At 46.8% G+C, this 26,826-nt stretch overlaps 1 protein-coding gene across 1 annotated transcript in view; it reads left to right on the top strand.

Annotated features, from left to right (window-relative positions):
• LOC146171941 (D-lactate dehydrogenase, mitochondrial-like) overlaps positions 1-26,826 on the top strand; it is a 288,593-nt gene that overhangs the window by 216,877 nt on the left and 44,890 nt on the right. Inside the window, exons 5-6 of the mRNA XM_084586185.1 lie at positions 2,381-2,722; positions 15,131-15,289. Coding sequence (XP_084442311.1) covers positions 2,381-2,722; positions 15,131-15,289 — 501 coding nt within the window. The remainder of the gene's footprint in view (positions 1-2,380; positions 2,723-15,130; positions 15,290-26,826) is intronic.

Here is a 26,826-nt window from a genome sequence, read left to right as displayed (position 1 = left end):
TTGACTGACGTCATTAACTATTTTAGTCTTTGGTACTTTCAAATTGCGCACCGATCCCCTTATGCTCTTTTTTGCCTCGACTCCAGGTTGCATGACGTGACATCATTGACGTCACCTTAATTGACTGGTTTAATTAACTATATAGCATCTGATACACCTTGACGTTTACCCTAATCGACTGACTTAATGAACCATTTTAGTATTTGATACATTCAAATGTGGTGCCAAGCCATTGGCTAATGCGACCATTTTCGCCAACACTTTTACATTTTTTGCCTCTAAGTAATTACCTAAGTAACTAATTGGCCGGTTGAAACCACTCACTAACCTCTACCACAACGTTTACAATTCTTCCTTTAATTGTTGACGTAATTAACTTAAGGGTACAACTTTTTTTCGGACACAACATTACGTCACCCTCTAGCGAATAGCACCACTCAATAATCTCTACCACTTCTCAATTGCTAACAACTTTGCGGACACGCCTTTGCGGACGCGGTTTGCGGACAAAAATCTTCGAACATAGCGAACATGCCTTCGCATAAATAATGAAATACCATGGCATTCCGATCAGATTCACTGGGTTAGAACAATATGAACCAGCGTATATTGACCGCAAAGCAAAGCCTTGGAACGTTCAAAAATATTGTACCAATTACGGAAAACAAATGATGCGCTACACATTACCATCACTCATGTTGCACTGACGTGATAATATTTTTTTCCCAACAACGAATTTCAAGAAACTTCGGGAAATGTTCACATTGTCATTCTGGTTGCTGATACCATTTTGCCTATTCGTGTCTCTTCGTTGTTTAATTACCTCCTTGCCCCTAATCCTCTTGGGTGTTCCTTTTGTAGTACGTGCATAGCATGGAGCAGGTGCATTCATTGTCGTTTTTCTGAAAGTTCAGCATATAATAATTTATTATCATGTTTTTTTTTCTTTACCGGACTACATTTGCTACCGGCAATGTTGCTCTGTAAGGAGGAAGTCGGCAGCCCTCAAGCTGTTTATGAAGCTTTTTCCCTGGCTTCCTCGCAACTCTTGGTTGCAAATAAACTTTGAACTTGACCTTTGAACAATAAAATAGCGCGAAAGAGGACACACAGAAACTAGCATTGTCCTGGCCTCCTTTGTCCCGTCTTTTGCGTGGCTTAATTGTGCGCCAAGATGTAGCAAGCAGCCCGGCTGATTCCAATATTTTAACTCGCCTGATCCACGCACAGCCTAAACGCGCAAATGGGGTGCAGTATTTAGAGCTCTTATGCGCCTCGCTTAAATGGCCTAACCGGGGGCCCTATATCGGGATTGAACAACCGGGGGCGCAAGACACTGCTCCTGTCGCCTGTGGCAGAGGGAAGCATCTCCGGCCGCCTGCCACGTGATGGTCAAGTGTGAAACTGAAAAATAACATCCAGATATTTTGAGTAAAGGCAGGCATGCTGCGGTAGTAGGCCATGGGGAGAGGAGGGAAAACAAATCCAGGCGGCCCAGCGTTGGTAGAGCCTTGACAATGTCCTGGCAAATGCAGGAATGGTCGTTACCGACGTAGTACCTACGCTGAGTACTAGGTGAAGGATGACTCTTCCTTACTGGGGAGGAATGCGCAACACGAGAGCGATAATGAAAAGTGGTTCAAGAGAGGAGGAGAGTAGTAGTGGAAGAAAGGCGGAAGCGGTAATTAGAAAAGGAACGTACAGTGGGGACAACCAAAACAGGTCGCACTCAGGTTCCTGTATCTTATTCGTAACGTTCTGAGGGCACACTGAAGAGAAGCGCGGGGCCACACCAATGAGACGACGTCAACAAGGCGACACCGACATTTGTGATGACCTCATGTAACTCATGGATAGATCTCGCCTTTCAGAGCCGGTCATTCCTCAGACGTGTAAAAAGCATCTTTGAGACCACAAACCTGTATTGTAACGGTGAAGAGCCGAGAAAGGAGTGTAGGCTCACTGTTGGTTGTGTGAAAGCTATAGTGTAGAATTTCAGTGCCCGTGTTTCGCCGAAAATTATTCACCTTTGTGAAACCAAAGTACCCGACGAGCTGCGCTCCAAATTCGCCTTTCAGAGCCGGACATTCCTCCGACGTGTAAAAAGCATCTTTCAGAACACAAACCCCTTTGCAACGGTGAAGAATCGGAAAAGGAGTGTAGGCTCACTGTGGGTTATGTGGAAGCTATAGTGTAGAATTTCAGTGCCCGTGTCTTGCCCAAAATTATTCACCTTTATGAAACGAAAATACCCGAAGAGCTGTGCTCCAAATTCGCTTTCCGTAATAGAATGTCAATTGTATTGTCTTGCTAACGCTACTCTGCTCCCATTAAGGAGCAAGTTTGAAAGCCATTGAAAAACTTTTTTTTGGCGCCGCAGGTCAGCCAAGCAGCTAAGCTGTGTTACCGGAAGGCCGTGCCAATGACGGTGTTCGGCAGCGGCTCGGGACTCGAAGGCGGCGTGCAGGCAATGCGAGGCGGCGTCTGCATCGACCTCTCGCAGATGGACAGGCTGGTGGCCCTTAACGGGACAGACTTCGACGCGATCGTCGAGCCGGGCCTCACTTGGCGCAACCTGAATCAGCAGATCCGCGACACGGGCCTCTGGTTCCCAGTCGACCCCGGCGCCGATGCCTCACTAGGGGGAATGTGCGCCACAAGCGCCTCCGGCACCAACGCCGTGCGCTACGGGACCATGCGAGAGAACGTGCTCAACCTCCAGGTGCCTTTCTATCTTCATGTATTTTAGACCTACAGCGAAGAGGATGTTGGGGGCATGACGAGAGATGGCACAGCGATGGGTGGCTTCTATACAAGGCGCAGAGAATTCATAGATTAGAGAGAGAGAGAGAGAGACATAGTTTGATGTCAGTGCACGGTAAAGAACCCCAGGTGGTCAGAAGTTCCGAAGTTCTTTACTACAGCGTCTCTCATAGCCTGAGTCGCTTTGGGACGTCAAACCCCACAAACCAAACCAAATCAGACATAGTTGTATATATATATATATATATATATATATATATATATATATATATAGAAAGAGAGAGCGAAAGACATAGTTAAGAGAGAGAGACATAGTTTGATGTCAGTGCACGTTAAAGAACCCCAGGTGGTCGGAATTTCTGGAGTCTTCTACTACGGCGTCTCTCATAGCCTGAGTCGCTTTGGGACGTCAAACCCCACAAACCAAACCAAACCAGTCATAGTTTGCTTGTGGCTAATGAGCCAGAGAAATTCAAACAAGATGTCACACAAATTTCCCGATTATCTATTTTATTCTAACAATAGTTTCGGACGGTCGACCGTCCTTCTTCAAGGTAGAATTGAGAATCCTACCCTGAATAAGGACGGTCCACCGTCCGAAACCCTTCTTAGAATAAAATAGATAATAGGGAAAGTTGTGTGACGCCCTGTTTATATATATATATATATATATATATATATATATATATATATATATATACTTGAGAAAGAGACGTTCTTGGCTGCGGAAGAAAGAAATAGCGAACATCATAACACTTCTTTTGATGAAGAAGTGCAACAGACTCGGAGAAGATGACGATGCTGAGTGTTGTGAAATCGGTGCCCTCATCAACGTTAGTTGTGCGGACAGCTTTGGGACTGTAAATCTTTCACGTAACAATATATATATATTGTTACGTGAAAGATTTACAGTCCCAAAGCTGTCCGCACAACTAACGTTGATGAGGGCACCGATTTCACAACACTCAGCATCGTCATCTTCTCCGAGTCTGTTGCACTTCTTCATCCTCATCCCGAACAGCGAATACAGCTAAGTAACACTACCCCCCCCCCCCCCCCCCCCCGCGGGAAAAGCACAGTCCCGGTGCGGTCTATGTTAGCGAAATAGAGAACGTTGATGATAGGGCTTTAGACGGGAAACATGCACTATTTCGGAGGTTGGAGCTGTGGACGGGTACTTCGGAACCACAGATTCAACTTCGTAGGTGACGTCGGTCACGGGGCGCAAAACACGGTAAGGGCCAGTGTAACGGGGCAAAAGTTTTTCACACAAGCCCACTCGACGGCACGGGAGCCACAGCAAAACGAGAGATCCAGGAGTGTAGTGGACATCACGGTGGCGGCTGTCGTACCGGATCTTTTGAGAGTCTTGGGATGCAGAGAGCCTGGCATGAGCTATCCGGCGGGCATCATGAGCGCGGGTGACGGCATCACTGGTGTAAGTACTGGTGGCGCCTGCCGCGGGTAGAGAGGTGTCGAAGGGTAGTAACGGGCGTCACCCAAATAATAAATAAAATGGGGAGTATCCAGCGGTAGAATGGACAGATGAATTGTAGGCGAATGTGACAGAGGGGAGATGAACGTCCCAATCTCGATGGTCGTCAGACACATACATGGCCAGCATGTCTGTGAGGGTACGGTTTAGACGTTCCGTGAGGCCGTTGGTCTGGGGGGATATGCGGTGGTGAATTTGTGGCGGACAGAGCACGAACGGAGAATTTCGTCAACCACTCGCGACAGGAAACAGCGGCCACGGTCAGTTAGTAGTTCACGAGGAGCACCATGATGAAGAATTACGTTTTCTAGAAGGAAGTCAGCGACGTCTGTGGCGCAGCTGGTCGGGATGGCTCGGGTAATAGCGTACCGAGTAGCGTAATCGGTGGCGACGGCGATCCATTTGTTCGCCGAGGTGGAAACTGGAAAGGGGCCAAGGAGATCAACGTCTATACGGGAAAACGGGTCAGTTGGTATGAGTATCGGCTGCATATGACCTGAAGGCGAAATTTGGGGCTTCTTCCGATGCTGACACAGTTCACATGCGGCAATGTACTGCTGGACAGAGCGGTAGAGCCCCGGCCAGTAGAAACGTCGGCGCAGGCTGTCGTATGTGCGAGAGACACCCAAGTGACCAGCCGTGGGAGCATCATGGAACTGTTCAAGGATGGTGGAACGCAGGTGTTGGGGAACGACGAGCAAAAGGTCGGTGCCATCTGGTCGCATATTACGTCGGTATAGGGTGTTCTCGTGGAGCACAAATAAGGCGAGAGATGGATCAGGGCGGTCGGAGGTAAGACGAAGGATAATGGAATGCAGAGAAGGATCTAAGTGCTGTTCCTTGGCAATGGTGGCAAAGGCGGAGACAGACAAGACATGCATCATCGTCAGAGTCTGCAGGACTAGGGTAGTCGACGGGATGACGTGACAAACAGTCTGCATCTTGGTGAAGCCGGCCGGACTTGTAGATGACGGAAAAGGTGTATTCTTGTAACAGTAGCGTCCAGCGCCCCAAGCGGCTATTAGGATATTTGAGAGAGGAAATCCAGCACAAGGCATGGTGGTCTGTTATCACAGTAAAATGGCGGCCAAACAAATAAGGGCGGAATTTCGTAATAGCCCAGACAAGCGCCAGGCACTCTCGCTCTGTAATAGAATAATTTTGTTCGGGTGTTGAGAGGAGGCGGCTGGCATACGCAATCACCCTTGTACGGCCGTGTTGTCGCTGAGCGAGTATAGCTCCTATTCCATGGCCACTTGCGTCGGTACAGAGTTAGTATTGGCGGAAGGGTTGAAGTGGACCAAGACTGGTGTAGTTAGAGCAGCAATAAGCTCTGAGAAAGCTGCAACTTGTTCAGGCCCCCAATAGAATGAAGCGTCTTTCTTGAGGAGTTGGGTGAGCGGACGAGCAAGGACTGCGAAGTTCGGGACGAATCGTCGGAAATAAGAACATAGGCCAATAAAGCTTCGGGCATCGCTGGATGAACGCGGAGTGGGAAAATCTCTGACGGCACGTATCTTGTCAGTGTCAGGCTGAACACCGGAAGCATTAACCAAGTGACCAAGTACTTTGATTTCCCGATGGCCGAAACTGCATTTCTTAGAGTTGAGTTGAAGGCCGGCGCGGCGGAATAGCTCGAGAATGGTAGAAAGGCGAGAGAGGTGGCTGTCAAAAGTGGACGAGAAAACAATGACGTCGTCTAAGTACAAAGACAAGTTGTCCGCTTGAAGCCGCGCAGCAATGAGTCCATCATCCGTTCGAAAGTTGCAGGGGCGTTACATAGGCCAAAAGGCATGACTTTGAATTGATAAAGGCAGTCAGGGGTGATGAACGCCGTTTTTTTCTCGGTCTCTCTCGTCGACAGAAATCTGCCAGTAGCCGGAACGAAGGTCGATGGATGAAAAGTAGCTGGCTCCGTTCAAACTGTCAAGCGCGTCGTCGATGCGCGGAAGAGGATATACATCTTTTTTGGTTATCTTATTCAAATGACGGTAGTCAACGCAGAATCTCCAACTGTTATCCTTCTTCTTGACCAACACGAGAGGGGATGCCCAGGGGCTACTGGAAGGCTCGATTATGTCGTTCGCTAACATCTTTTCGACCTCCGTTTGAATGACGCGTCGCTCGGCAAGCCAAACGCGATAGGGCCGCCTGTGAATAGGACTGGCGTCACCGGTGTCAATGCGGTGGGTGACAACTGTCGTTTGAACTAATGGGCGGGTTCCGAAGTCGAAAAGGTCACTGTAGGTAAACAAAAGCTTGTGTAACAAAGCGGCGAATTCAGGTTGCAGATCAGCTGCAATCATGCTGTTAAGCGGATCAGGGCGCGATGTGGACGACGAGGGGTTGTTGGCAGGGACGGCAGTTGTATGATCTGTAGACAGAGCTGAAATGGCACAATCGGGGACAGCGCAGCTAATGAAATTTCCTCGGGCAGAACTTGAGTTGAAAAGCTGAAGTTAAGGACAGGAAGACTGGTGCGGTTCTGGGAGATGTGTACAATTAGATGAGGAAGGGTGACGTGCAGCTGCAGCATGACATCAGTAATGGGACAAGCGAGATAATCGCCATCTGGGACGGGTGGGAATGGCGACATAGGGATGTAAATGGCAGTTTCAGGAGGAAGGCGGCTAAATTGTGCTGATCGAAGGCGGGGTAAGCAGGAGGTGTCTTCAGAGCAGAGCGGAAGGTCCAAGCGAAGTAGGCCGCTAGAGCAGTCAATAAGGGCAGAGTGGGCTGTTAAGAAGTCAATGCCAAGGATAACGTCGTGGGGGCATTCATGTAGGACGGTGAACAACACTGGGACATGACGGTCAGCAATTGTAACTCGCGCCGTACAAATGCCAACCACGGCAGCAGGGCTGCCATTGGCGACGCTAACTGTGGACGAGACGGCTGGCGTAAGGACTTTCTTGAGGCGACGCCGAAATGAGGATAAGAGAACGGACAGTTGGGCGTCTTTGGGCTTTGGGACTGTAAATCTTCCACGTAACATCTCTTGGTGGAGGTGAATCTATTCGATCCCCTGTCACAAGCTGGATCTCCGCAGCGGCCGCCACATTGGAACCACCACGATGACTACCGACGCCTCTACCTCTACAGCCGCCGTACCCGCTGTTGTAATGGCCCACTCCCGTGACCCCAGAACCTTCTGCGGGACCGACGACGTCGACGTAGACGACTGCCTAGCCCAATACGAGCGCGTGAGCAAGCACAACAGGTGGGATGCCACACTCATGCTCGCGAATGTAATATTTTACTTGGCTGGGACCGCGCGGGTGTGGTTTGAAACCCACGAAGACGAACTAACATCTTGGGATATTTGCAAACAGAAGCTGCACGACCTATTCGGAAAGTCTATCGGCCGCCACATTGCCGCCAAAAAAGCGCTCGCCTCTCGCGCCCGAACGTCTACGGAGTCTTATCTTACTTACATCCAAGACGTCCTGTCTCTATGCCACAAAGTCGACCAAGGCATGCCTGAGGAGGATAAAGTCGGCCATATAGTAAAAGGCATTGCCGACGATGCCTTCAACCTCCTGTTGTGCGGGGATTGCTCCACCGTGGACTCTGTGCTACAGGTGTGCCGACGTTTCGAGCAGGTGAAACAGAGGCGCATATCTCACCGTTTCGACCGGCTGCCGAACACGGCTGCTAGCTCCTCCTGTATCGATATCCCGACTCCTCGACCGCCTGCTAACGACAGCACTTTGACACGCATTGTCCGCCAAGAGCTTGAGGCAATGACTCCCGCGGCCTCGCTGTCGCATACACCCGACAACACCCTGGATACCATATCACTTATTAAGGCTGTTGTTCGCCAAGAGGTTGCGAATATGGGCCTCCCTTCTACCCAGCGCCTCCACCAAGAGATGTTACGTGGAAGATTTACAGTCCCAAAGCTGTCCGCACAACTAACGTTGATGAGGGCACCGATTTCACAACACTCAGCGGCGTCTTCTCCGAGTCTGTTGCACTTCTTCATCCTCATCACGAACAGCGAATACAGCTAAGTAACAATATATATATATATATATATATATATATATATATATATATATTAGCTAATGACTTCTGTAATGTACCTGTACTTCTCAGCACCAACCGCAGCTACCCCTTCGTCTTCAGTCTGTTGTCGATCGTCGTCTTCTGCCTTCTGCAACGGTATATATGAACAACACCCCCGCCGTGAAAAGCAGAGTCCCGGTGGCGTATTGCCAAACCATATCCCGTAGGCGCACTGGAGCAGACGACGCTTGCAGCGAGTTAAACGGCGATTGTTGCTGAAAGGTCTCTCTGAGCGCAACCTAAAGGTAACATACACTCACTGTAGACGGCGACTGTTGCTGAAAAATGTCTGTGAACGCAACGTAAAGGTAACATGCACTCACTGAGGCAGGAAATGATAATGGGAAGGTAATTGGTTACGGTAACTGTTGTCATACCGATTGTTACTTAAAGTTGTCTGTGAACGCAACCTAAAGATAACATATACTCACTGAAGGCAGGATATAATTACGGTGAAGGCAATTTGGAAAAAAAGTTACAATAAAGGATTCGAACAGATGTTTAAGTGGCGTCAGTGCAGAGATGGGTGGTGTTAATCCATTTCGCCACCAAAACGACGGGAACGGTGGCCTTTAAATGCATTCTTATCCGTTTAGACAATATATCCTCTATTTGTAGCCAGGTGACTCTGCTCAGAGGAATCACACTCCAGAACGTCGTCTGCTCTACTGCTCCTACGGGATATGGTTTGCTAATACGTGTCCCGGTGCGTACTATGTCGGGGCACTATAGCTGGAGCAGTACGGCTTCATTCGGGCGACATGAACGATATCGGTACGTGGCAAAATAGACTTTTGTGGCAGATCCACAGGGGTGATCGCATGTGTCATGGAAGTGACTGGTCCTAAAACACGGTAGGGGCCTGTGCAGCACGGCAAAAGCTTCTCACAAAGTACAACTCGACGAGCGGGTCCAGAGCAAGACGAGAGAGCCCGGAGAGTAGTGGAGATCCTGATGACGAGAATCGTGGGGGTGTTTTTGAGTGCTTTGGGAAGAAGCCTGCCGGTGGCGAGCAATAACACGGGCGGCGTCAGCTCGGGAGGACCTGCATTAGCGATGGGAAGCAAGACGAGCTGTAAAATGGAAGTGAAGGGTCGCGGCCGAATAGAACATAGAAGGGCGAGTAGCCCATTGTATCCCGACGAGACGAATTATATGCGAACGTCACGAACGGCAAATCAATATCCCAATCACGGTGGTCATCCGATACATACGTTGACAGCATGTCCCTGAGTGTGCGGTTGAGGCGTTTGGGGAGGCGGTTCGTTTGTGGATGGTAAGCGGTGGCGAAATGGTGCTTAATTGAGCAGTACCGGAGGACTTCGTCGACTCCTCGAGCAAGAAAGCAACGGCCACTGTCAGTGAGCAGCTGGCGTGGAGCACCATTGAGCAGGATAACGTCATGGAGAAGAAACGCTTTAGTATAACTTGTCGTACTAGTTGGTTCATAGTTCAATGCAATAAAAAGCTGCGCTAACAAGACACGGATGAAGAAAAGGCAGGACGCACTCAAACGCAGACTAACAACTTTATTTCGTGAAGAAAACCAAGGCATATATACGTGATCTCCGCTACTACCTAATCACAAAAAGGGAAACCAGCATGCGAAAAAGTGGCGTGCACTAAACACGAAAGAGCAAACTTCTAATGCAAATAAGATGAAAAACCTAACTAGGGCCGGCCCACTAAGTAAAACAAAAGTAATCCTGTCTAACGGATGATCAGAAACAACCATCACATGGTAATGCACGAATGCAAACCAGTTACGCAAGACAAGACCTAAAGTAAAACAGAACACCATCTCCAGGCTGCGACAAAGAAAAACAGGTCACACAAGCAGATCATACAAGCCTCGTCAGAAGCAATAAATACAGTGAAGAAAGGCACCAAGTCCGCATAAAAGCAATTTTCGAACAACTACTACAGCAACAAAAAGAAACAAGACGTGAAGTTATGGCATTCGACCGTATTTGACAAAACGCTGACACATTATGAAGGATGGCCAAAGCAGAACCTATACATGACCTTCCAAAACCTTAAACTCTTTATCCGACAAAGAAATAGACGGCTTGCTAACGCAAAAGCTTGTAGTGCTGATGTAGAAGGTTACTCGGCGCTCCCATTTGTCGCTGGACCAAAAACTTGGTCTTCTCAAAGTAACGTACGCAGCTCTCTTTTTTGCAGTCAGCACAGTGCTCGGCCAAGAACCCTCTGATATTTCTCCTCATTCAACCTGTGCTTTCTTGCTCTTTCATTAAAGCATCTGCCGGTTTGTCCCATGTACACTTTGCCACAACTGAGGGGAATGCGGTACACTACTCCAGAAACACATTCTGTGAAATTCCTTTCATGTTTGATTGTGCAGGGAAGCTTCCTATTAACCTTCATCATCGCGCACACCTTCGAGAGTTTGCAAGGTGCGGAGAAAGCGACGTTGACGACGCCTTTCTTCGCAATTCTCTTACGATATTGTGCTAACTTTTATGAATATATAGAATCACGTGAGTCTTCATTGACTGCTCCTCTTATTTACTTTTGCTGCCAGTCTTCATTTTCTGTAACAATTTCTCGCACACGCTCGAAATTATAGGCGGAGGATATCCAGCAGCTCGCAAACGCTGAAGCTCATACTGAAGACTTTCTTCCGCCATATGAACGCATGACTTATCCAGAGCCGACATGATGCACAACAAAATGATGCCTCTCTTGACAAGGACCATAACAGACTGTTCACCAATGTGCAAAACTAAGTCCTTGAACTGAAGCTGTCCCTCTAAAGGCAACTCACTGGTGAACCGGAGCCCACCAAAAACACACGAAATGTGAACAGGACCATCGCGGCCCTATCATGAATGTTGCCGCTCGCAGGATCACTCAGGGAAACTAGATAATCATCGACGTATTGCCACACACAAGGCACACCCAAATCTGCAATTTTCCTTGTAAGCGCCTGCCAAAGGAAGCCAGAAATATATTGCTTAGAGCGGGAGCTATGCTTGAACCTATGTAAGTCCCAGCTTTTTGAATAGGGTGGGGGTGTTGTCCGTTTTGGTGGATGGCTGAAGACCAGATAAAAATTCAAAAGTTCCAGGAAATTGCCTCTGTTGAGATCAACAGCATTCTGAACCGCAGTTCCCCGTGAAGCTCTACACTTTCTCTAATGGCAGCGAACAGACCATCGTGTGAATCGAATAAAACATATCTTCAACCTCCACTGAACAGGATATGGTCTGCATTGGAAGTCCGCTCTTCATCTGTAAAATGACTTCCTTAGAGCGGCGAACAAGGAACGGGTCGTTCCCTCGTAGCAAGTTCAGGTGCTTTTGAAAGGAGTTTCCTACCTTGCACTGCCAACATTCTCTATCAGACACGATTAAACGAAAGGCGCAACCAGTTTTGTGTGTTTTTCCGGTGAAAAACGCTTCAAGGCTTCTATTGACTTCATCTTTCACGGTCTTGCTCAATTGCACCAATTTGAAACCTCTTAAAAGCTTCGCAGCTGCCTGTTTTTTTTTTTCTTAGGGCCATGCTTCACCGGCTTGAAGTTTTTGACCACAGCCTCCAGTGCTCTGCTTACAAACAAGCCCTGCGGTAGAACTACAAAGCCCCCTTCTTTGACTGATAGCATAACCGTCAGGTTATTTGACTTCATAAAACTGGCTACCTTTCTGAGCGGCGGCTTCACAGTAGCCCGGTCACTTACATGACAGTAGACGCATTCCACCACCTTCGCCGACAATCATTTCCTTGTCTCATTTGGTCACGTTCTCCCCTAGTCGATGAACTAAACCGAGAAACCCTGGTCGTGTGCTATGAGGCTCGAAGCAGTAGTTGGGTCCTTTTTCCTGGATGTCTTTTGGAATGCTGGCTCCGCCTAGCACTGTGACAGAACTTGAAGCTCCGTCCTGACGTCTTCCAATGGGCTGCGCCAAAACTTGCCTCCACAGAAATTCTGTTGACCCATTTTGAGCTAATCCGTGTACCGCGCCCATGGGATTTCCGGGAATCTTTTTCATCTCCAACAAATCACGCAGAAGCCGCACTTACACCAAGCTTCAGTCTTCACTACCTTGCCGCTGCATTTTGCCTTGTTTCGTTACATAAAAAAGATGAAGATCACGAAGTCTGAAGCTTGTCGACAAGTGCGGCTCCTACAGTTATCGGTTGGGTGGTAGCTGTTACATTCAACGCACTGGTGTTTCTATTGGTTCATGCGTTTCCCCCGTACTAAGCAGTGTTTTTCTCGCGCAGGTGGACAGGAACATTCTTCGTAATTCAGTTGGATTGGTTTATAATATTTGCAGTTATGTGCAAGATTGCCTAGTGTTTTCTGTTCAGTCTGATCTAAATCATAGCATTCCTGACATTTTGAAGGTTTTATAGATGGTAGCTCAGGCTTGAAATTCACCGCTGAACAGCCTAAAGGTTTGGCACTTCGGTTCCTATACTTATCGTTGTCCGTGTGCCGGGATCATGTTTGTTGGGCTTACAGTCCCCGGTCTGCCAATGAACTTCTTAATGTTGCATCTGGACATTCAAAAAATTATTAAGAATGCTAACGCGACGTCTTGTCTCATAGCAGTCATCACTAAATCCTGTATTCAACAGGTCAATAGGTTTAAGAAATCTGGCTATCCCATGCATGTTATAAAGATGACTTGTGCAAACTGGTGCAATGGATTAAGGCGGTCCATAAGTCGAAACGTGTTACACGGGAGCGGGAAAAGGTTGGCGTCGTGCCGTATGTGCATAGAATGGCACATGGACGAAAGAAAGTGGGAAGCCGCTATGGAGTTTCCGTGGTTTTTTCTGGGCCGAAAAAATTGAACAGTTTGTGCTCACATATTCGAAATCGGCAGGAAACTGGCGCCGACAAAATAAAGAGGTGTGGTTGCTCCGTTAAGCACCGCCCGCCGTTTGTACCGTAGGAAGTCGGCGTGGTGTATAATCTGCCTTTGTCTTGCGGAGGCGTATACATAGTGCTAACGGGGCGGTGTCTCAACATTAGGCTAGGGGAATACAACAAATCCTAAAAGAACAATCTGGGAATCTTCCGGAGCATTGCCGCGCTTGTAGCATTAAAGAGGACCATAACGGTATAAAAAATGCACACCGCTTTTTTCTAGGGCCACCGTTCTTTTTAGACATCGTGACAAGCTGGTTCGTGAAATTATGGAGGCTTACCATATTAAAAAATGTAAACATTTGTGCGTCAGCGAGTCGTCTGTTAACCTGATAGTTTGCGACTTTGATTTCTTAGCCTCTACTTTACCTCGATTTTACTTATCTACTTAGGTTTCTGTTCCCTTTTCCTTCTTCCCTCCCCAGCAATGAGTTTTCACGTGTTACTGTGTGTTACTGCCTATGTTATGACTGACTTAGGTAAAAAACAGCGCAACAACAACGAGACAACAGCGCTTGTGTCTCGTTGTTGTTGCGCTGTTTTTTCACTAATGGATAACCAACACGCCCAATGACCTAGCTTCCTGTATAGGAGGCTGCTTCTCACTTTTTTGTTTTGTTATTTTTTCTAAGTGACACGTATTTATTGTTTGCTTCAGCAATAAACCCTGTAGTTTCGAGTTAGCGCTTGTCCGTGTCGTCCTTCGTGTAATTTTTGCGCTATTTTCTATCATGAACGTTCACCAACTCGTCCAACTTTCGGCATTACTTAACGTCAATGGAAGCCTTGACGTTTTGCAAGAAATGATGCTTAGTCTAAAAACGCACAAGAGTTGCATTTTTGCACCTCAAGCAGTGAGTGGCCTCCTGAATTGCTATACAAATTGCGGTCATGCTCACTTGCCCTTTGTTTGAAGCAACGCCCAGTTTGGCCGATGTACATCTGGTGTGGTGGCTAAGGCACGCGGCCACCACAGCGACGAAGATCGCGGCACGCGACCTTCATCTTGTTGAAGTTAAAAAGTAAGACACTTAGCGGGGCAGGTTGGTGCATAGCTGTCTAAAATTGAAGCGCCTTAGTTCCTCTCCTATATTGTCTGTGTGTTGCCTCTGTGGCGCTTCAATTTTAGACAGCTGAAGTTAAAAATTTTTCCGGTTTCTCAGTTACTTCAGTGCTGGTCAGGCACCTGTCCATTATCGCGGACTGATTGGGGCATTCTAAACAGATAACGCGCCCATGTTTTGAATGTTACGGATGGTTTGGTTATTTTGTTGCTGATATCTGCAAATGGGTAAAAGCATTAGTTGTGCGTACTTAATCAAGGGAATTTCGCTAAATACACATGGACTAGAAGAGGACAAGGACGTGTCATTTTAGCGCCCAACAACGTGGTCTCTTACATTAGTTGTGGTTTAACTCTGGTTAACATTAGTTGAATTGCGATAGCAACTGCGGAAGCTTCTTTTGCCTGCTACATTATTCCCCTATCACGCGCTACCAGTGTACATTTTTGGGGACACTTAAGTTAGGCATATAACTGGAAAGCCCACAAGGGTTGCCTTCTTCGCGGCTGTTCAAGGTTAAACGTGGCCCTTTCCGGGATGGCGCGACGGGCCCAAACCTGGCGCAGTATTGTTATGGCAATAAAAGACTGCCAAATCAAGTGCCGAATAAAAGTTGGAAGTCTGTGTTTGTTTCCGTCCTTGTTTTATTCTCTCAGTTTTGAAATCTCAATTATTTACATCCCGCCAGAAGACATATCTGTTTGCGAAAGAAGAGGTATGCGAGTGTAGTGTGCTTGGGTGCTTGAGTGTGAAAGAGCAAGTTTGGGTTCCGTTGTTCACCGGTGTTGTTCCGTGTTTTCCTTGTCGCGCCGATGAGGACATTAACACATCCCGCAGGTGGTGCTGCCCGACGGCACGGTGGTCAACACAGCCGGCAAAGGTCGGCGCACACGCAAGACGTCGGCAGGCTACAACATGACCAACCTGTTCGTGGGCTCCGAAGGCACGCTAGGCATCATTACCCAGGCCACGCTGCGCCTCCACGCGGCGCCACAGGTGGGCTACTTCCTATCAATCGAATTTGGATTGAATGCGATTATAGAAAACTGTATTAAAGCGGCGTGCCATAAGTACTTCTAGCACGGTACTATTTTATGGGCGTCTCCTGGCGTCTCTGCCGGTGACACCATGCACGTATGTATTTATTTATTTATTTACCCTCAGGGCCTTAGACATTGAAGAAGAGAATGAATACAAAAAGAAGCGTGTGTATAGCGTGTTTATTTCGCTACTCAAACAGTTTCAGCTACAGCAGTGCGAAAGATGTGATGATCAGTGATAGAGGCAGTAGGCGCGGTAAGGTGGTTCTAATCGTTTGCTGTTTGTGGAATGAAAGAGTCTGCTCCACATTTTGTGTAAAAAAAACGCAATATACCGACCTTATGGGAATGATCAATCCGTGATTGGACTTGTGATGAAGCGAGCACAGAGTGCCACGCAGAATGGGGTTATGGTATTTTTTTGTGTGTGAAATAAACAAAGATAACTGCAGCAAGGGAGGTTAAGTACAGTGCGTCTTTCATGCACGTTACGCTATCAGTGTGTTTATAGTTCTGAAGGATAAAGCGAGTCATTTTGCACTAATTCGAGGGCGGTGATGAGGTTATCCGTACTCACTGCGAACTAACGATTTAAAAAGGAGAAGTTTCAGTGAGACAGAAGCAGAGATGATGAGGAAGATAACGAAGAGCGCGATTGGCATTGTTAATTGTGGAATTGATATGGACAGACCATGTTATAACTTGTTAAGTGGATACTTAGATAGCGGTACGATGTCACCAATTCTATAGTGACATGTCGTTATAGTAGTAATAAATGGGATAGGCTCAAACAAGCAAGATGTGCGTTTGACGTTTAATTCCATTGACCATGTAGCGCATCTGTTGCAAATTGCAATAATATCATTTTACAAGATTTGAGCATCGTCAGGGTCACTATTTCACGCAATTTCACGCCGTCATCTGCAAATAAATGAAAGGTACAAGTTACGCCGAAAGGGAGATCATTTATGAGAGACATCAAAGGGACCCGAGAATGAAAAGCTGACAATGGCGAATGAAGGTTATTTGCTACTACAAATGGTGGGAAATATTCGAGCCATGTTAATACACTTGGGTGAATATTCAGCTTGATAAGTTTAAAGAGGAATAGCTTATGACACACTTACTGGAAAGCCTTAGAAATGTCTAGAAAGCTGCAATCCGCACATGAGCGAATATCAAGAATAGCGTGAAGTTTCTGCGTGAAAGTCGGGAGTTGGGTTTCACATGAGAATGATTTACGAACGTCATTTAAGCGGCAGTGAAGAAAACGTTCTGGTCTGTTGGATTGGAAGCTTTCATACTCTGGCGTTTCTTAATCAAATCTTTCGTCTCCTTAGACAGCTTACCGGAATCCTCTCTAACTATCCTACCGCCTACTTCTACCGCGCACTCAGTAATGATATCTCTGAAGTTATTGTTCCTTGCCTCTAGGGTAATGTCGCCATCCTCAGTTAGAGCTGAATACCTATTCTGTAGCGAGGTCCTGAACTCTTCTGCCCTCCCCCTCACCGCTAATTTGTTGATGGGTTTCTTTCTTACTAATCTATTGCGTTCCTTCTTCAGATTTAGGCTAATTCGGGACCTCACCATCCTGTGGTCACTACATCGCACTTTCCCGATTACCTCTACATCTTGCATAATGGCGGGGGTTGAACACATTATGAAGTCGATTTCATTTTTAGTCTCTCCGTTAGGACTTTTCCACGTCCATTTCCGGTTCTTCCGTTTGCTGAAGAAGGTATTCATGATTCGTAAGTTATTGCGCTCTGCAAACTCAACTAGTAACTCCCCCCTGCTATTCCTAGAACCAATGAAATAGTCACCTACTGCCTTGTCCCCTGCCTGTTTTTTTCCTACCTTGGCATTGAAATCGCCCATTAGTACAGTATACTGCGTCTTTACTTTTCGCATTGCCGACTCTACATCTTCATAGAAGCTTTCAACTGCCTGGTCATCATAAATACATGTAGGTGCATAGGCCTGTACAACCTTCAGTTTATACCGCTTATTAAGCCTAATTACGATGCCTGCAACCCTGTCATTAATACTATAGAATTCATCTATATTACCCGCTATATACTTATTGACAAGGAAACCTACACCTAGTTGTCGCCTCTCTGGTAAACCTCGATAACACAGTACATGCCCATCCTTCAGTACAGTATATGCCTCATTCGGCCTCCTAACCTCACTAAGCCCTATGACATCCCATTTCATACCCTCTAGTTCCTCTAATAGCACTGCTAAACTAGCTTTACTAGCTAGGGTTCTAGCGTTAAACGTTGCCAGGGTCAGTTTCCAATGGCGGCCTGTCCAGCGGAGCCAGGCTTTCTTAGCACCCCCTGCTGCGTCACAGGTCTGGCCGCAACCGTGGTCAGTTGTTCCGCAGCCGCTGGTGACTGAGGGCCGGGACTTTATGGAGCTTATCATGAAAGGTTGCGACCAATTACTGTACCAGGGTGGCCAACTCCTGTTCTGGTGAGGGAGTCGATATTGTCGACCATAAACCGACTGCTCATTGGAGGGTCAAATTCTAAAGTTAAAGCTCAGCTACTTTGGTCATCTGATGAGAAGAGAGGAGTCGTTGGAGAAAGATTTGATGTTGGGAAAGGTTGAGGGTCGCCGGAGAAGGGGTAGGCAGCGAACATAATGATTAGATGGCATCCTCAAGGCGCTGCAGACGAAGTTATGCGGTGTTAGGAATTAAGATAGTGAGAGACCGGAAAGCGTGGCGTGACATGGTCCATAGGGCCACGAGGAGTCGGACACGACTGAACTGTACTTGTGCTCAGTACTTCGATGAGGACCTTTAGAGCGAAGTGTTGCGTCGATATCGTCGTGAAGGTATTGCTTGTCCGTTAAGAGCTTGACGAATATTTAGCGGAGTTCGATGATCGCCCGATGCTCGTTCAGAAAGCCCATACCCAAAACCACGTTTCGGGAGCACTGCTGCAAGACCACGAAGCTCGTGGGTTAAGTGCGTCCTTTCACTGTCACACTTGCGGTGCATTTCCCGGGCGGTGCAATAGGGTTACTACGAGCAGTACGGATTAGCGGGCCATCCCAAACGGTCGTTACGTGCCTGAGCTGGGTCCACCGATGACTGAATAATCAGCTCCGGTGTCTACTAGGGCAGTGACTGTGCGACCGTCGACAGCAACCTCAAGGTCGCTTATTCGCTTCCTCGTATTGCACGTTGGCTTTGGTGTTCGATCTCTGCTTCGTCTCGTGCTGAGGTTGCAGCAGGGCACACCATCGTAACTTCGCTGGGCAGCGATGTCCACTTGAAGTCTGGTCGTGATATCGTCGACGTTGTCTCATCGACGAGTGTCGACGTTGTCGTCATTCGTCGTCGGCGACGGTGGATTTTCGTCTTTTCGCCGTTGAGCAACCTCACCTCCAAAGGTTGCTTCGTTTAGTTTCCCCTACGGGAGCTTGGCGACTTTCCGCCCACACTCTCATTGTAGTTACGGCTTGGCGATGCAAAGCGCGTCCTATACGGCGGTGGGGACCGGAACCGACGGCTTAGTGGTGCAATGTCACCGCTACGCAGATAGTTGTCGATTTCTTGGGGAAGCCACGGGGCTGGACGAAAACCAAGGCTGCTTCCTGCTCGACGGGTGCCATCTTCAGTGGTAAGTCATGGTGACGGGGTTCAGCACCTCCACCAGATGTAACTAGTGGTGACACGGTCGATGACACAAGTAAACAGTCTTGAAATGCAGTGAAGAAATTCTTTATTGGGCAGACTTGCGCCCGCAAAGTGAAGAAACTCTTTATTGGGCTGATTGTGCCCGCAAAAGAACTAAGCAGCTCGGCGGCTGTGATAATAACAAACGTGCTCGTCGATCGTCGAACAAAGAATGCCTGTCGCGCACGTCAACGCTCAATTTAAAGGTGGCTTAGAAACATCTAGATAACGTCGCAAAATGTCGCTAGCGCAACCTAGAATATTGTAGAAACATACGCGAGTGGCCAGAAACTTTGAGACAGATCTCGGCGCATCTTGCGCTACAGATAAACTGATAAAGGTATGTCTCGCGACATCGAGCATTAACAAAGAATACAGAATCGATATGCGCGCTGAAATCACAGTGATAAGGCCGCATGCCGGCCACTCATTGAAGAATAAAGTTTTGTGCTCTACAGGAGCTTAGCTAGCACTAATCAAATCAAGGCCGGGGCTTGTAGACAATTTAAGATTTTCTATTAGTTTTTCAATATCTTCGGGCTCGGTGGCTACTGCGCCCATCACTGTAAAACGGCATTTATGCACTGCGGGCAACGTGATGCTTGAAGAAAAAACAAAATTGCTGCAAAATGTTTGATCTAGTACTTTACTGAATTCAGTATCCTCTATAGCAGAAACTTTTACATTAAGAAATTTGATTGAACGATCGCTATTTAGGTTATGACACGCCAAAATGCTTTGGGCCATTCGTTATCATTTTAGGCAAGGGGTGCTGTAGGAAATTAGCTTTGACATTTTTCATTGCCGATACATACGCATTATTCCATTGATGCGAGGCTTGCCACTCTGGAGCAGAGTTAGGTTTTTTGGCAGTGCGATAAAAACGTTCATTTTTAAGCCTATTTATTGTCATTGCATCACAATGCTTTTGCGTGCGTTGTATGGTGCTTAGAAGGATATATTTTTCAGTAAGTTATTGACCAATGAAAAATGCGCCAATTTGTGTCCGTGCTTCGGCGATCGAATTCCGCTATAAATACGTCGAGAAGAGGAGAAAGTTCGTTGACGGCCTGAAAGTCAGCCATACTATAATTGCGAATTCGCTAGACCTTTTTATCATTATTGACAGTTGTAGTGTTGAGGTTAAAAGAAACTAGCTAATAGTCGCTTAAACAGGGCAGTCAGGCTAAGTTTGAGACAAGATTGGGATGGGACCTTGAACTAAATCTAGAATGCTAGGAGAACAACCAGATGCTCGTTTGGTCGTAGTACCAACTGAAAAGGGGAAAAAAGTGAGAAGGGGTCCAAAAACGCATTGCTTTTTGACGAAGGAAATGATTTTGGAATTAGTTGAGAAGATCATGTGAGATCAGGGAAGTTGAAATCACCTAGTAAATGTGTAGGAGCATCTGAGTGTCGCTTAACAACAAAGTTGAGCGCATCATGTAGCTGAGGTGTGAACGTGAACGAGTACTTGTTAGGTAAATAACATACACCAAACAGGTATTTTCATGGTTCAGTTCCACGCATGCCCAAATGGATTCAAGGTTCGCACTAAATGACGCCATCGCCTATTGCGATGGCATCGGTAAGCTGAGAACCGGAATAAATCGTCAAATTTTATGTCGTCAACGTTACGATGTAGCCATGTTTCAGTTACTGCAACAATGTCAGCCTCGCACGCGTGCCGACGGCACAAGCAATGATTCGCTTTTATTAAGAATACTTCTAGTGTATGAAGGTGATAAAGGTAGCCCACTTCCTCTCATGGCATGCTCTCTTCACTCACTGCAATGCTTTCATCCTGAGGCGCTTTCGACAAAAGGTTCCTCAGATTCAGGTTCCTCATGCTATCAGATTCTGAGCAACTTATGTCGCAAGCGGGGATTCGCGGATTTCTTGAGTGCTAAACGGGAAAAATCCTCTGATACCAAAATGTCGGTTAGCTTTGAACGGACATTAAGTGCCTTCAATTTATCTTTGAAGGAAGAAAATTTAATAATATTAGGGCAACAGTTGGAGTGTGAAGAAGGGCCACAGTGATGGGCAGGTTCAATATTTATTGGTAGGGGCTCTGCGCCTAATAGGTCTGAAAAAGCAGCAAGTTAGTATCATTCAATGCATCACAAATGTCACGCAGGATCAAATTATTTCTTCGCAAATGGTATTCCACACTATCCGAGCGTGTAGGCAGTGCCGCATGCTACAATGTCACACGGTTAGTGGCGTCCTGAATTGAAACCAGCTCATTATAAAGAATCTTCGTTTTCGATTCGAGAAATTCGAGGCGATTAAATGCATCTAATAGTTTGCGTTCCGGTGATGCTTGAGTGCCTTTGATGATTTTAACGTCTGCGCAGAGCTGGCTTTGGCTTTATATAATTCTAAGGTCCATTCGTTGATGATCTTAAGCTAACGCCTTCGGGATCGGTAACTGCCTCGTCATTCGTCTTTAAACTGTCGCAGCGCAGCTTGAGCAGACCGGGATTGCTTTTAGTATCGCTGGAACAAAGAAGCAGTGCACGCGTAACGGCAACACATTCACTGAAGGTGACCAACAGCTCCCATGGGAGCAGTAATAAAAACCGATTGTCTGATTTGTTGGCACGAAGGGAATAACCTGCGGTGCATAGAGCAAAGTTCCATTAGCCACGGTTGGCTGCTCCCACGCCTACTGAAAGTGGTCCAGATGGGGCCGGCTTAGTATACAGCCCACCAAGCTGCTGTCCCAGGTCCGATGAACACGTGTAGCGAAGCGATAACAGCATCGACGACAAACGGACCTTCCAACAATGCGCACAAGCGGAAGATTCTTCTTTTTCCGGAAACGGCGCAAAAGCAGAGCTTGTCGTGCAGCCCGGTGAAGCCAGAATGAAGGACGTTGCCAGGGCCACTAGATTCTGCGGAGTATACAGCCATGGTGCCGCGATGGCTGCTCCCACTCTTGCTGTCTTCCAGTCTTTACTTACAAGTATAGGTGAAACAACGGACTAGAGTTTCCCTATTGGACGTCTCCAAAGGCTTAAAGCTTACAAAAAGAGCCCTTCCCTTGTATTTGACTCCAATTAAGCTTTCCTGCTAAGTGGCCAAGACCCTTAGTTCGCATGTCTTTTCATCTATGGAGACCCAAATGCCTTATAGTGACCAAGCTCATCTCATATCGTTGCAAGGGTTTCTTTATACATAAGCTGGAGGCAGTTTTTCCGCAGTATAGATTCCGATCGCACGGTCTATTCGCGATTCCAGCAGTCCATGCGGCACCTGGTGGCAAAAATCATGCAACGCGCTAATGAGGTCCAGTAGCTGACGCCCCTTGCTCGCGCTATGGAAACCCAATAGCAAAGCGCTCATAGCACCGCGAGAAAGGAAGAAAATAAAAAGGAAAAGTGGCAAAGGTTAACCTAAAACCATTAAAACCAGATAAAAGAATCACGTGAAACAATGACGGGATGAAACAAAAAAAAACAGTTGTAATGAACATAAAACCATGCAAAAAATTGCATTTGGAAACCTGAAAAACAGTTTGCGACCAAGGTTAGGACATGAAACGGAACCAGAAAATTTACAGGTGGCCTTCCAAAAACGCAATTTCACTCGATAAAAGCAAACTAGATGGAGTGCTGTCACAACTCTTGCCTGTTTTGAAGATGGGAAAAGCTTCAACAAACTCCCTTTCTGTTTTATCTCTTGACTTAAACCATAGTCTCCTTTATACACTCTGTGCCTGGCAACTCCGCGCTCCGCGGCCGTCGCCGCTGCTCCTCCTCCGTTGACAAGTTACGCCACTGGCTGCCAAGAGATGGCGACAGCGACGTAGGGTCAGAGTTGACAGTTCACAGCCGTGTGGTGCGGACACGTGTTCCATCGCTCCTCCGATTGCACGTGGCTACCGGAAACGGGCGGACTGGCGACAGGGGGAGCTTCCGAAGCGTCAAATAGATGAGTTCTTTCTTTTATTAACCTTATTTCGTTTTCAGCTAGTTAGGTTAGGTGCAGCCTAAAGAATAGATTTTAGCTCTTGGTCCTAGCGGCCTGGTTTTTTTCGTGCCGGCTGCTAGGTTTTCTTGGCGTTCATTATTTATCTATCTTGTTTAGATAAATATTTTTTCTAGACTATTCGCTGTCGCAGAATTGGTTTTAAACGCGTGTTTGGTGACGTTTTTATGGCTTTTTTAGACAGAAGCCTAGAAAAAGAGCTTTCATTGCACCCTGTGTCACGTGTATTTTGTTATGTCGATGACTTTCTAGTGGTTTTAGACAACTCTTCTAACTATGACCTTGACAGCGCTGTCATTAACATTATTAACGCCTTCTCCTCGGAGGGCTTGATCTTTACTCATGAATTGACAAGGGACAACCGTATTCAGTTTTTAGACATAAATCTCCTCTTCACTGATGACCACGTTTGCTGGTCGTATAGCCCAAGGTCTAACAAAAGTCTACTACCCTTTAAAAGCGCTCATCCAAAACTAGTAAAACGTGGCATCATCATGTCTGCCTGCCTATCTACCCTGCAGAAATCCTGTACCCACACCATTTCATTTAGTTTTGAGCGTCAAGTTGATCGCCTTCTGTCTACTGGCTATCCCCATCATCTCCTCCTCAGAACCTGCAAAACCCTGCTTCAAAGGCTAAAATCGTCACCTGAACAAGAAAAAGGATGCTCGGAATCCAAGCCTCCATTTTTCATGTCGTATTTTCATTGCCTTTCCCATGACATCAAGAACGTAGCGGGATTCGCTTTGATTTTTCGGCGCCCTGCAAACTGAAAAAAAGTGTAATCAACCACTTGCAAGAAGAACCACCGGAGCAAGTTCACAAAATGTGTTTCCGCAGTTATTTATGAAATCCCTCTGTGATGCGGTCGTCCTATATAGGACAGATTGGCCATTGTTTTAATGAGCGCGCCTTGGAACATAGGAGATCTATCAGCAGCGGCACTGGCATCAATCTGCCCTTGCATTGTAAGAGCTCCGACACCAAAAATTATTCTCCCTTTCCAGGAAAAAAACAAAGTTCCTTTCTAAGGCTAAACCAAAACGGAAAGAGAAGTTATCGAGGCTTTTTTTCATTTAAAACATGGGCGATAAGTGCTTTAGCACGCCTTCTTTATCTCTTTCAAGGCAAGTGAATAACTTCTTAGATGGTCAAATCCGAGCTTTCCATGGGTCGTAACCACACGTGGTCTTGTTGACACTGTCATTGCCGTGCGCTCGTTTCTTTTTCTTGTCTCTTCGTTTCTTTTGTGATAACCTTTATAAGCGTTCTGTTTTCGCTAAATAAAGTCAATTGGAAGTCTGCGCTTTGTGTGTGTGTGTATTCGTGCCTTCTTGTCTCGTTGCCTTCGCGCAGTTCTGTTTTCTTAACCATGAACCGACTAGCCCAACATCACGTCTTACTTGCATTACTTAACTGGTTAGGACCTAATGACCTCAAGCTCAGAATGGACTGGACTACCCCTTCTTCAATCACTTGATTAACAAAGAAATAAGGGCAGTAATTTTCAGTGTTCTGGCCTACAAGCAAATACGTATTGCTAGTATGGCCCTACCCAGGGCCCTACTATATGAACTACATCAAAAACGAATACAGCAGCACTGTCTCCGGTAATGGTATGGAACCCTCTCCAGTCGGAAGGCTGTCTTCCCATTGGCCTCCTGCACACCGTCGTCCCATCCACACACGCGTTGCTAGTCAAATTCTTTCCAGTGATGTGCTTCCACGTGTCATCGATGCTTGTCTTCTACCAAGAACAACATAGAAAGGGCTGCAAAGCCGCAATGCGGAAGGCGATTGGGGTCTCGGAGCAGGAGGCAGATTCTGGTTCCCACGCGTTGTACTTTGCTAGAGCGATGTTTCAATTGCTTCCTCTGGCACTCGGTTGCCTAAGCAGAGAAGATAATGAGGATCCCCATTTCCCATGGCACACTTTTATATTGCAACTGGTATTGCGCCAAACGTCCAGGCAACGCCCTGAGCCTAGAGGACTGCCGAAGTCCGAGAGCCGTCTGAGGAGCGGTCTGAGCGCGGTTCCAGGCAACCACTTCATCGTCTACACCAGTTAGCCACTAATTGTCTGCGCTTCGTCGTCGACTATGTTTGTATCAATATTGTTACAAAGGCACCCTTGTTACAAAATGATGCTCCCTGAATAGCACCCATGTTTGTCCGTGCAGCAGGATGGGTGGCTGAACACCTTCCCAAAATAGGGGAGGGGGGTAGGTGGGGAGGCTTTAGAGGACGTTGCCTAGGCGGGTGCTGGAGGCATGCGTCTGCACGTGAGTGGCAGACCTGCAGAATCCCTTAACTTACATATTAACTGACAAAATATTACTGCACTCACCAAAGTATTGTGTTACAAATGAACACCAATTTCCATAAACAGTAGCCATGCAACACTCGTGAAAATCCAAGCACAAAGAAATGTCGAGAGAATGAATACAATGTAAGAATTGATCAAGCGAGTCTCAAGCGAAAACCAACAGCAAAAAAAATTAAGGAATTGAGCTAATATCTGAACGATTTGTGAAATGTGCAAGATTTTAGCAATAACCTCCTAGGTTTGAATAAAGACGCATGAAGCCTGTTCGTCACCATAAATTATTGATAAGTTAAGAAACCAAGCTTAAGTCCATCAGCTACAATGTGCACGGGGTACGTGAGAAGTTAGAAAATGTTTAACTGAAAACTTGTCATTGCATGTCCTACAGATTTAAACCTTGTGTGGAGTGGGGCTTTAATGTACAAAATTATGAAGTATTTACAATCGTCAGGGATGCTAGTTTGGCACTACTTTACTGAAGCTTCGGTGCCCGAATAAATATTTTTACCTCCTACTAGTGTCGACTAAGAATGCCCGACAGCTTTTCAGAAGGATATGCAATGATTTGTGCTTAGTACACCTTTACAAACAAGTCTTAAAAGACAAAGCCGACTCTTTTAGATGGCGTTAAGGCGAGTTGTATCACCTACCTACCGTTCAAGTGCTCCATAATTTAATTACCAGCTCATGGGCACAACACCCAAGAGATAGCAAACTGGAGTGACGTGATGCCTATCTTGTGTTTTTATCTGTTGCCGTTTTTGTATGAAAACAATAAAAAAAAATTTCATTTGGCGTTCAAGCAATCGTGGCTAGAGTAGAGACAGTATTACTTTTAATAATCGAGTAAGCAATGAATAAATCCAGTAAAACAGCGCTAGGTAAGACGGGACACGTGAACGACAGACACATGCGCTAGAATTATAAATGTCTTCAGGAATGGATGTCTGATCTGAATTTTGCATGAAATGTGTTTGCACAGGCTGCATATGCATAGTTTGTAAAAAAATTGATGAAGCATCAATGTTTATACTTTATCAACCAAGCCAGGTTGCATCCGGGTGGCGCATGATCGGTGCTTGAACGGTCGGTCCAACCCTCGAGCACCCGATGGTGAGCCTGAATGGATGCGACTTTGTCAGTGGTGGCGAGGGGGCCCGAAGCGAGCAATCTAGCCGGCGAAGAAGGCCGATGCGACGTCTTCCGATTCTCTCGAGGGCCATGCCTCAGGCCGTCGAGTATACCGATCGATGGCGGTGAGGGAGTCCAGCTGGCGGAAAGGGCTCCCTGATATTAAGGTGGACAGAATGCTCCGAGTGGTGCAGGGACATATCCGGTGGCTTCAGCGCGCTGGCATTGAACTCAGGAGCGTGCCCAGGGGCGGCAATTCCGCTGCATGCAGGGCCAGACATAGCGGTCGGCCACGAGGTGTGTAGAGGCGCGTACGTTTCGATCGCTGAGATTACGTTGCTCATTA

The sequence above is a fragment of the Amblyomma maculatum genome, unplaced genomic scaffold, assembly GCF_055883805.1.
Source record: "Amblyomma maculatum isolate TAMU_Amacu unplaced genomic scaffold, ASM5588380v1 scaffold_15, whole genome shotgun sequence".
Lineage (NCBI taxonomy): Eukaryota > Metazoa > Arthropoda > Arachnida > Ixodida > Ixodidae > Amblyomma > Amblyomma maculatum.
This window is presented reverse-complemented; position numbering and strand designations above follow the sequence as displayed.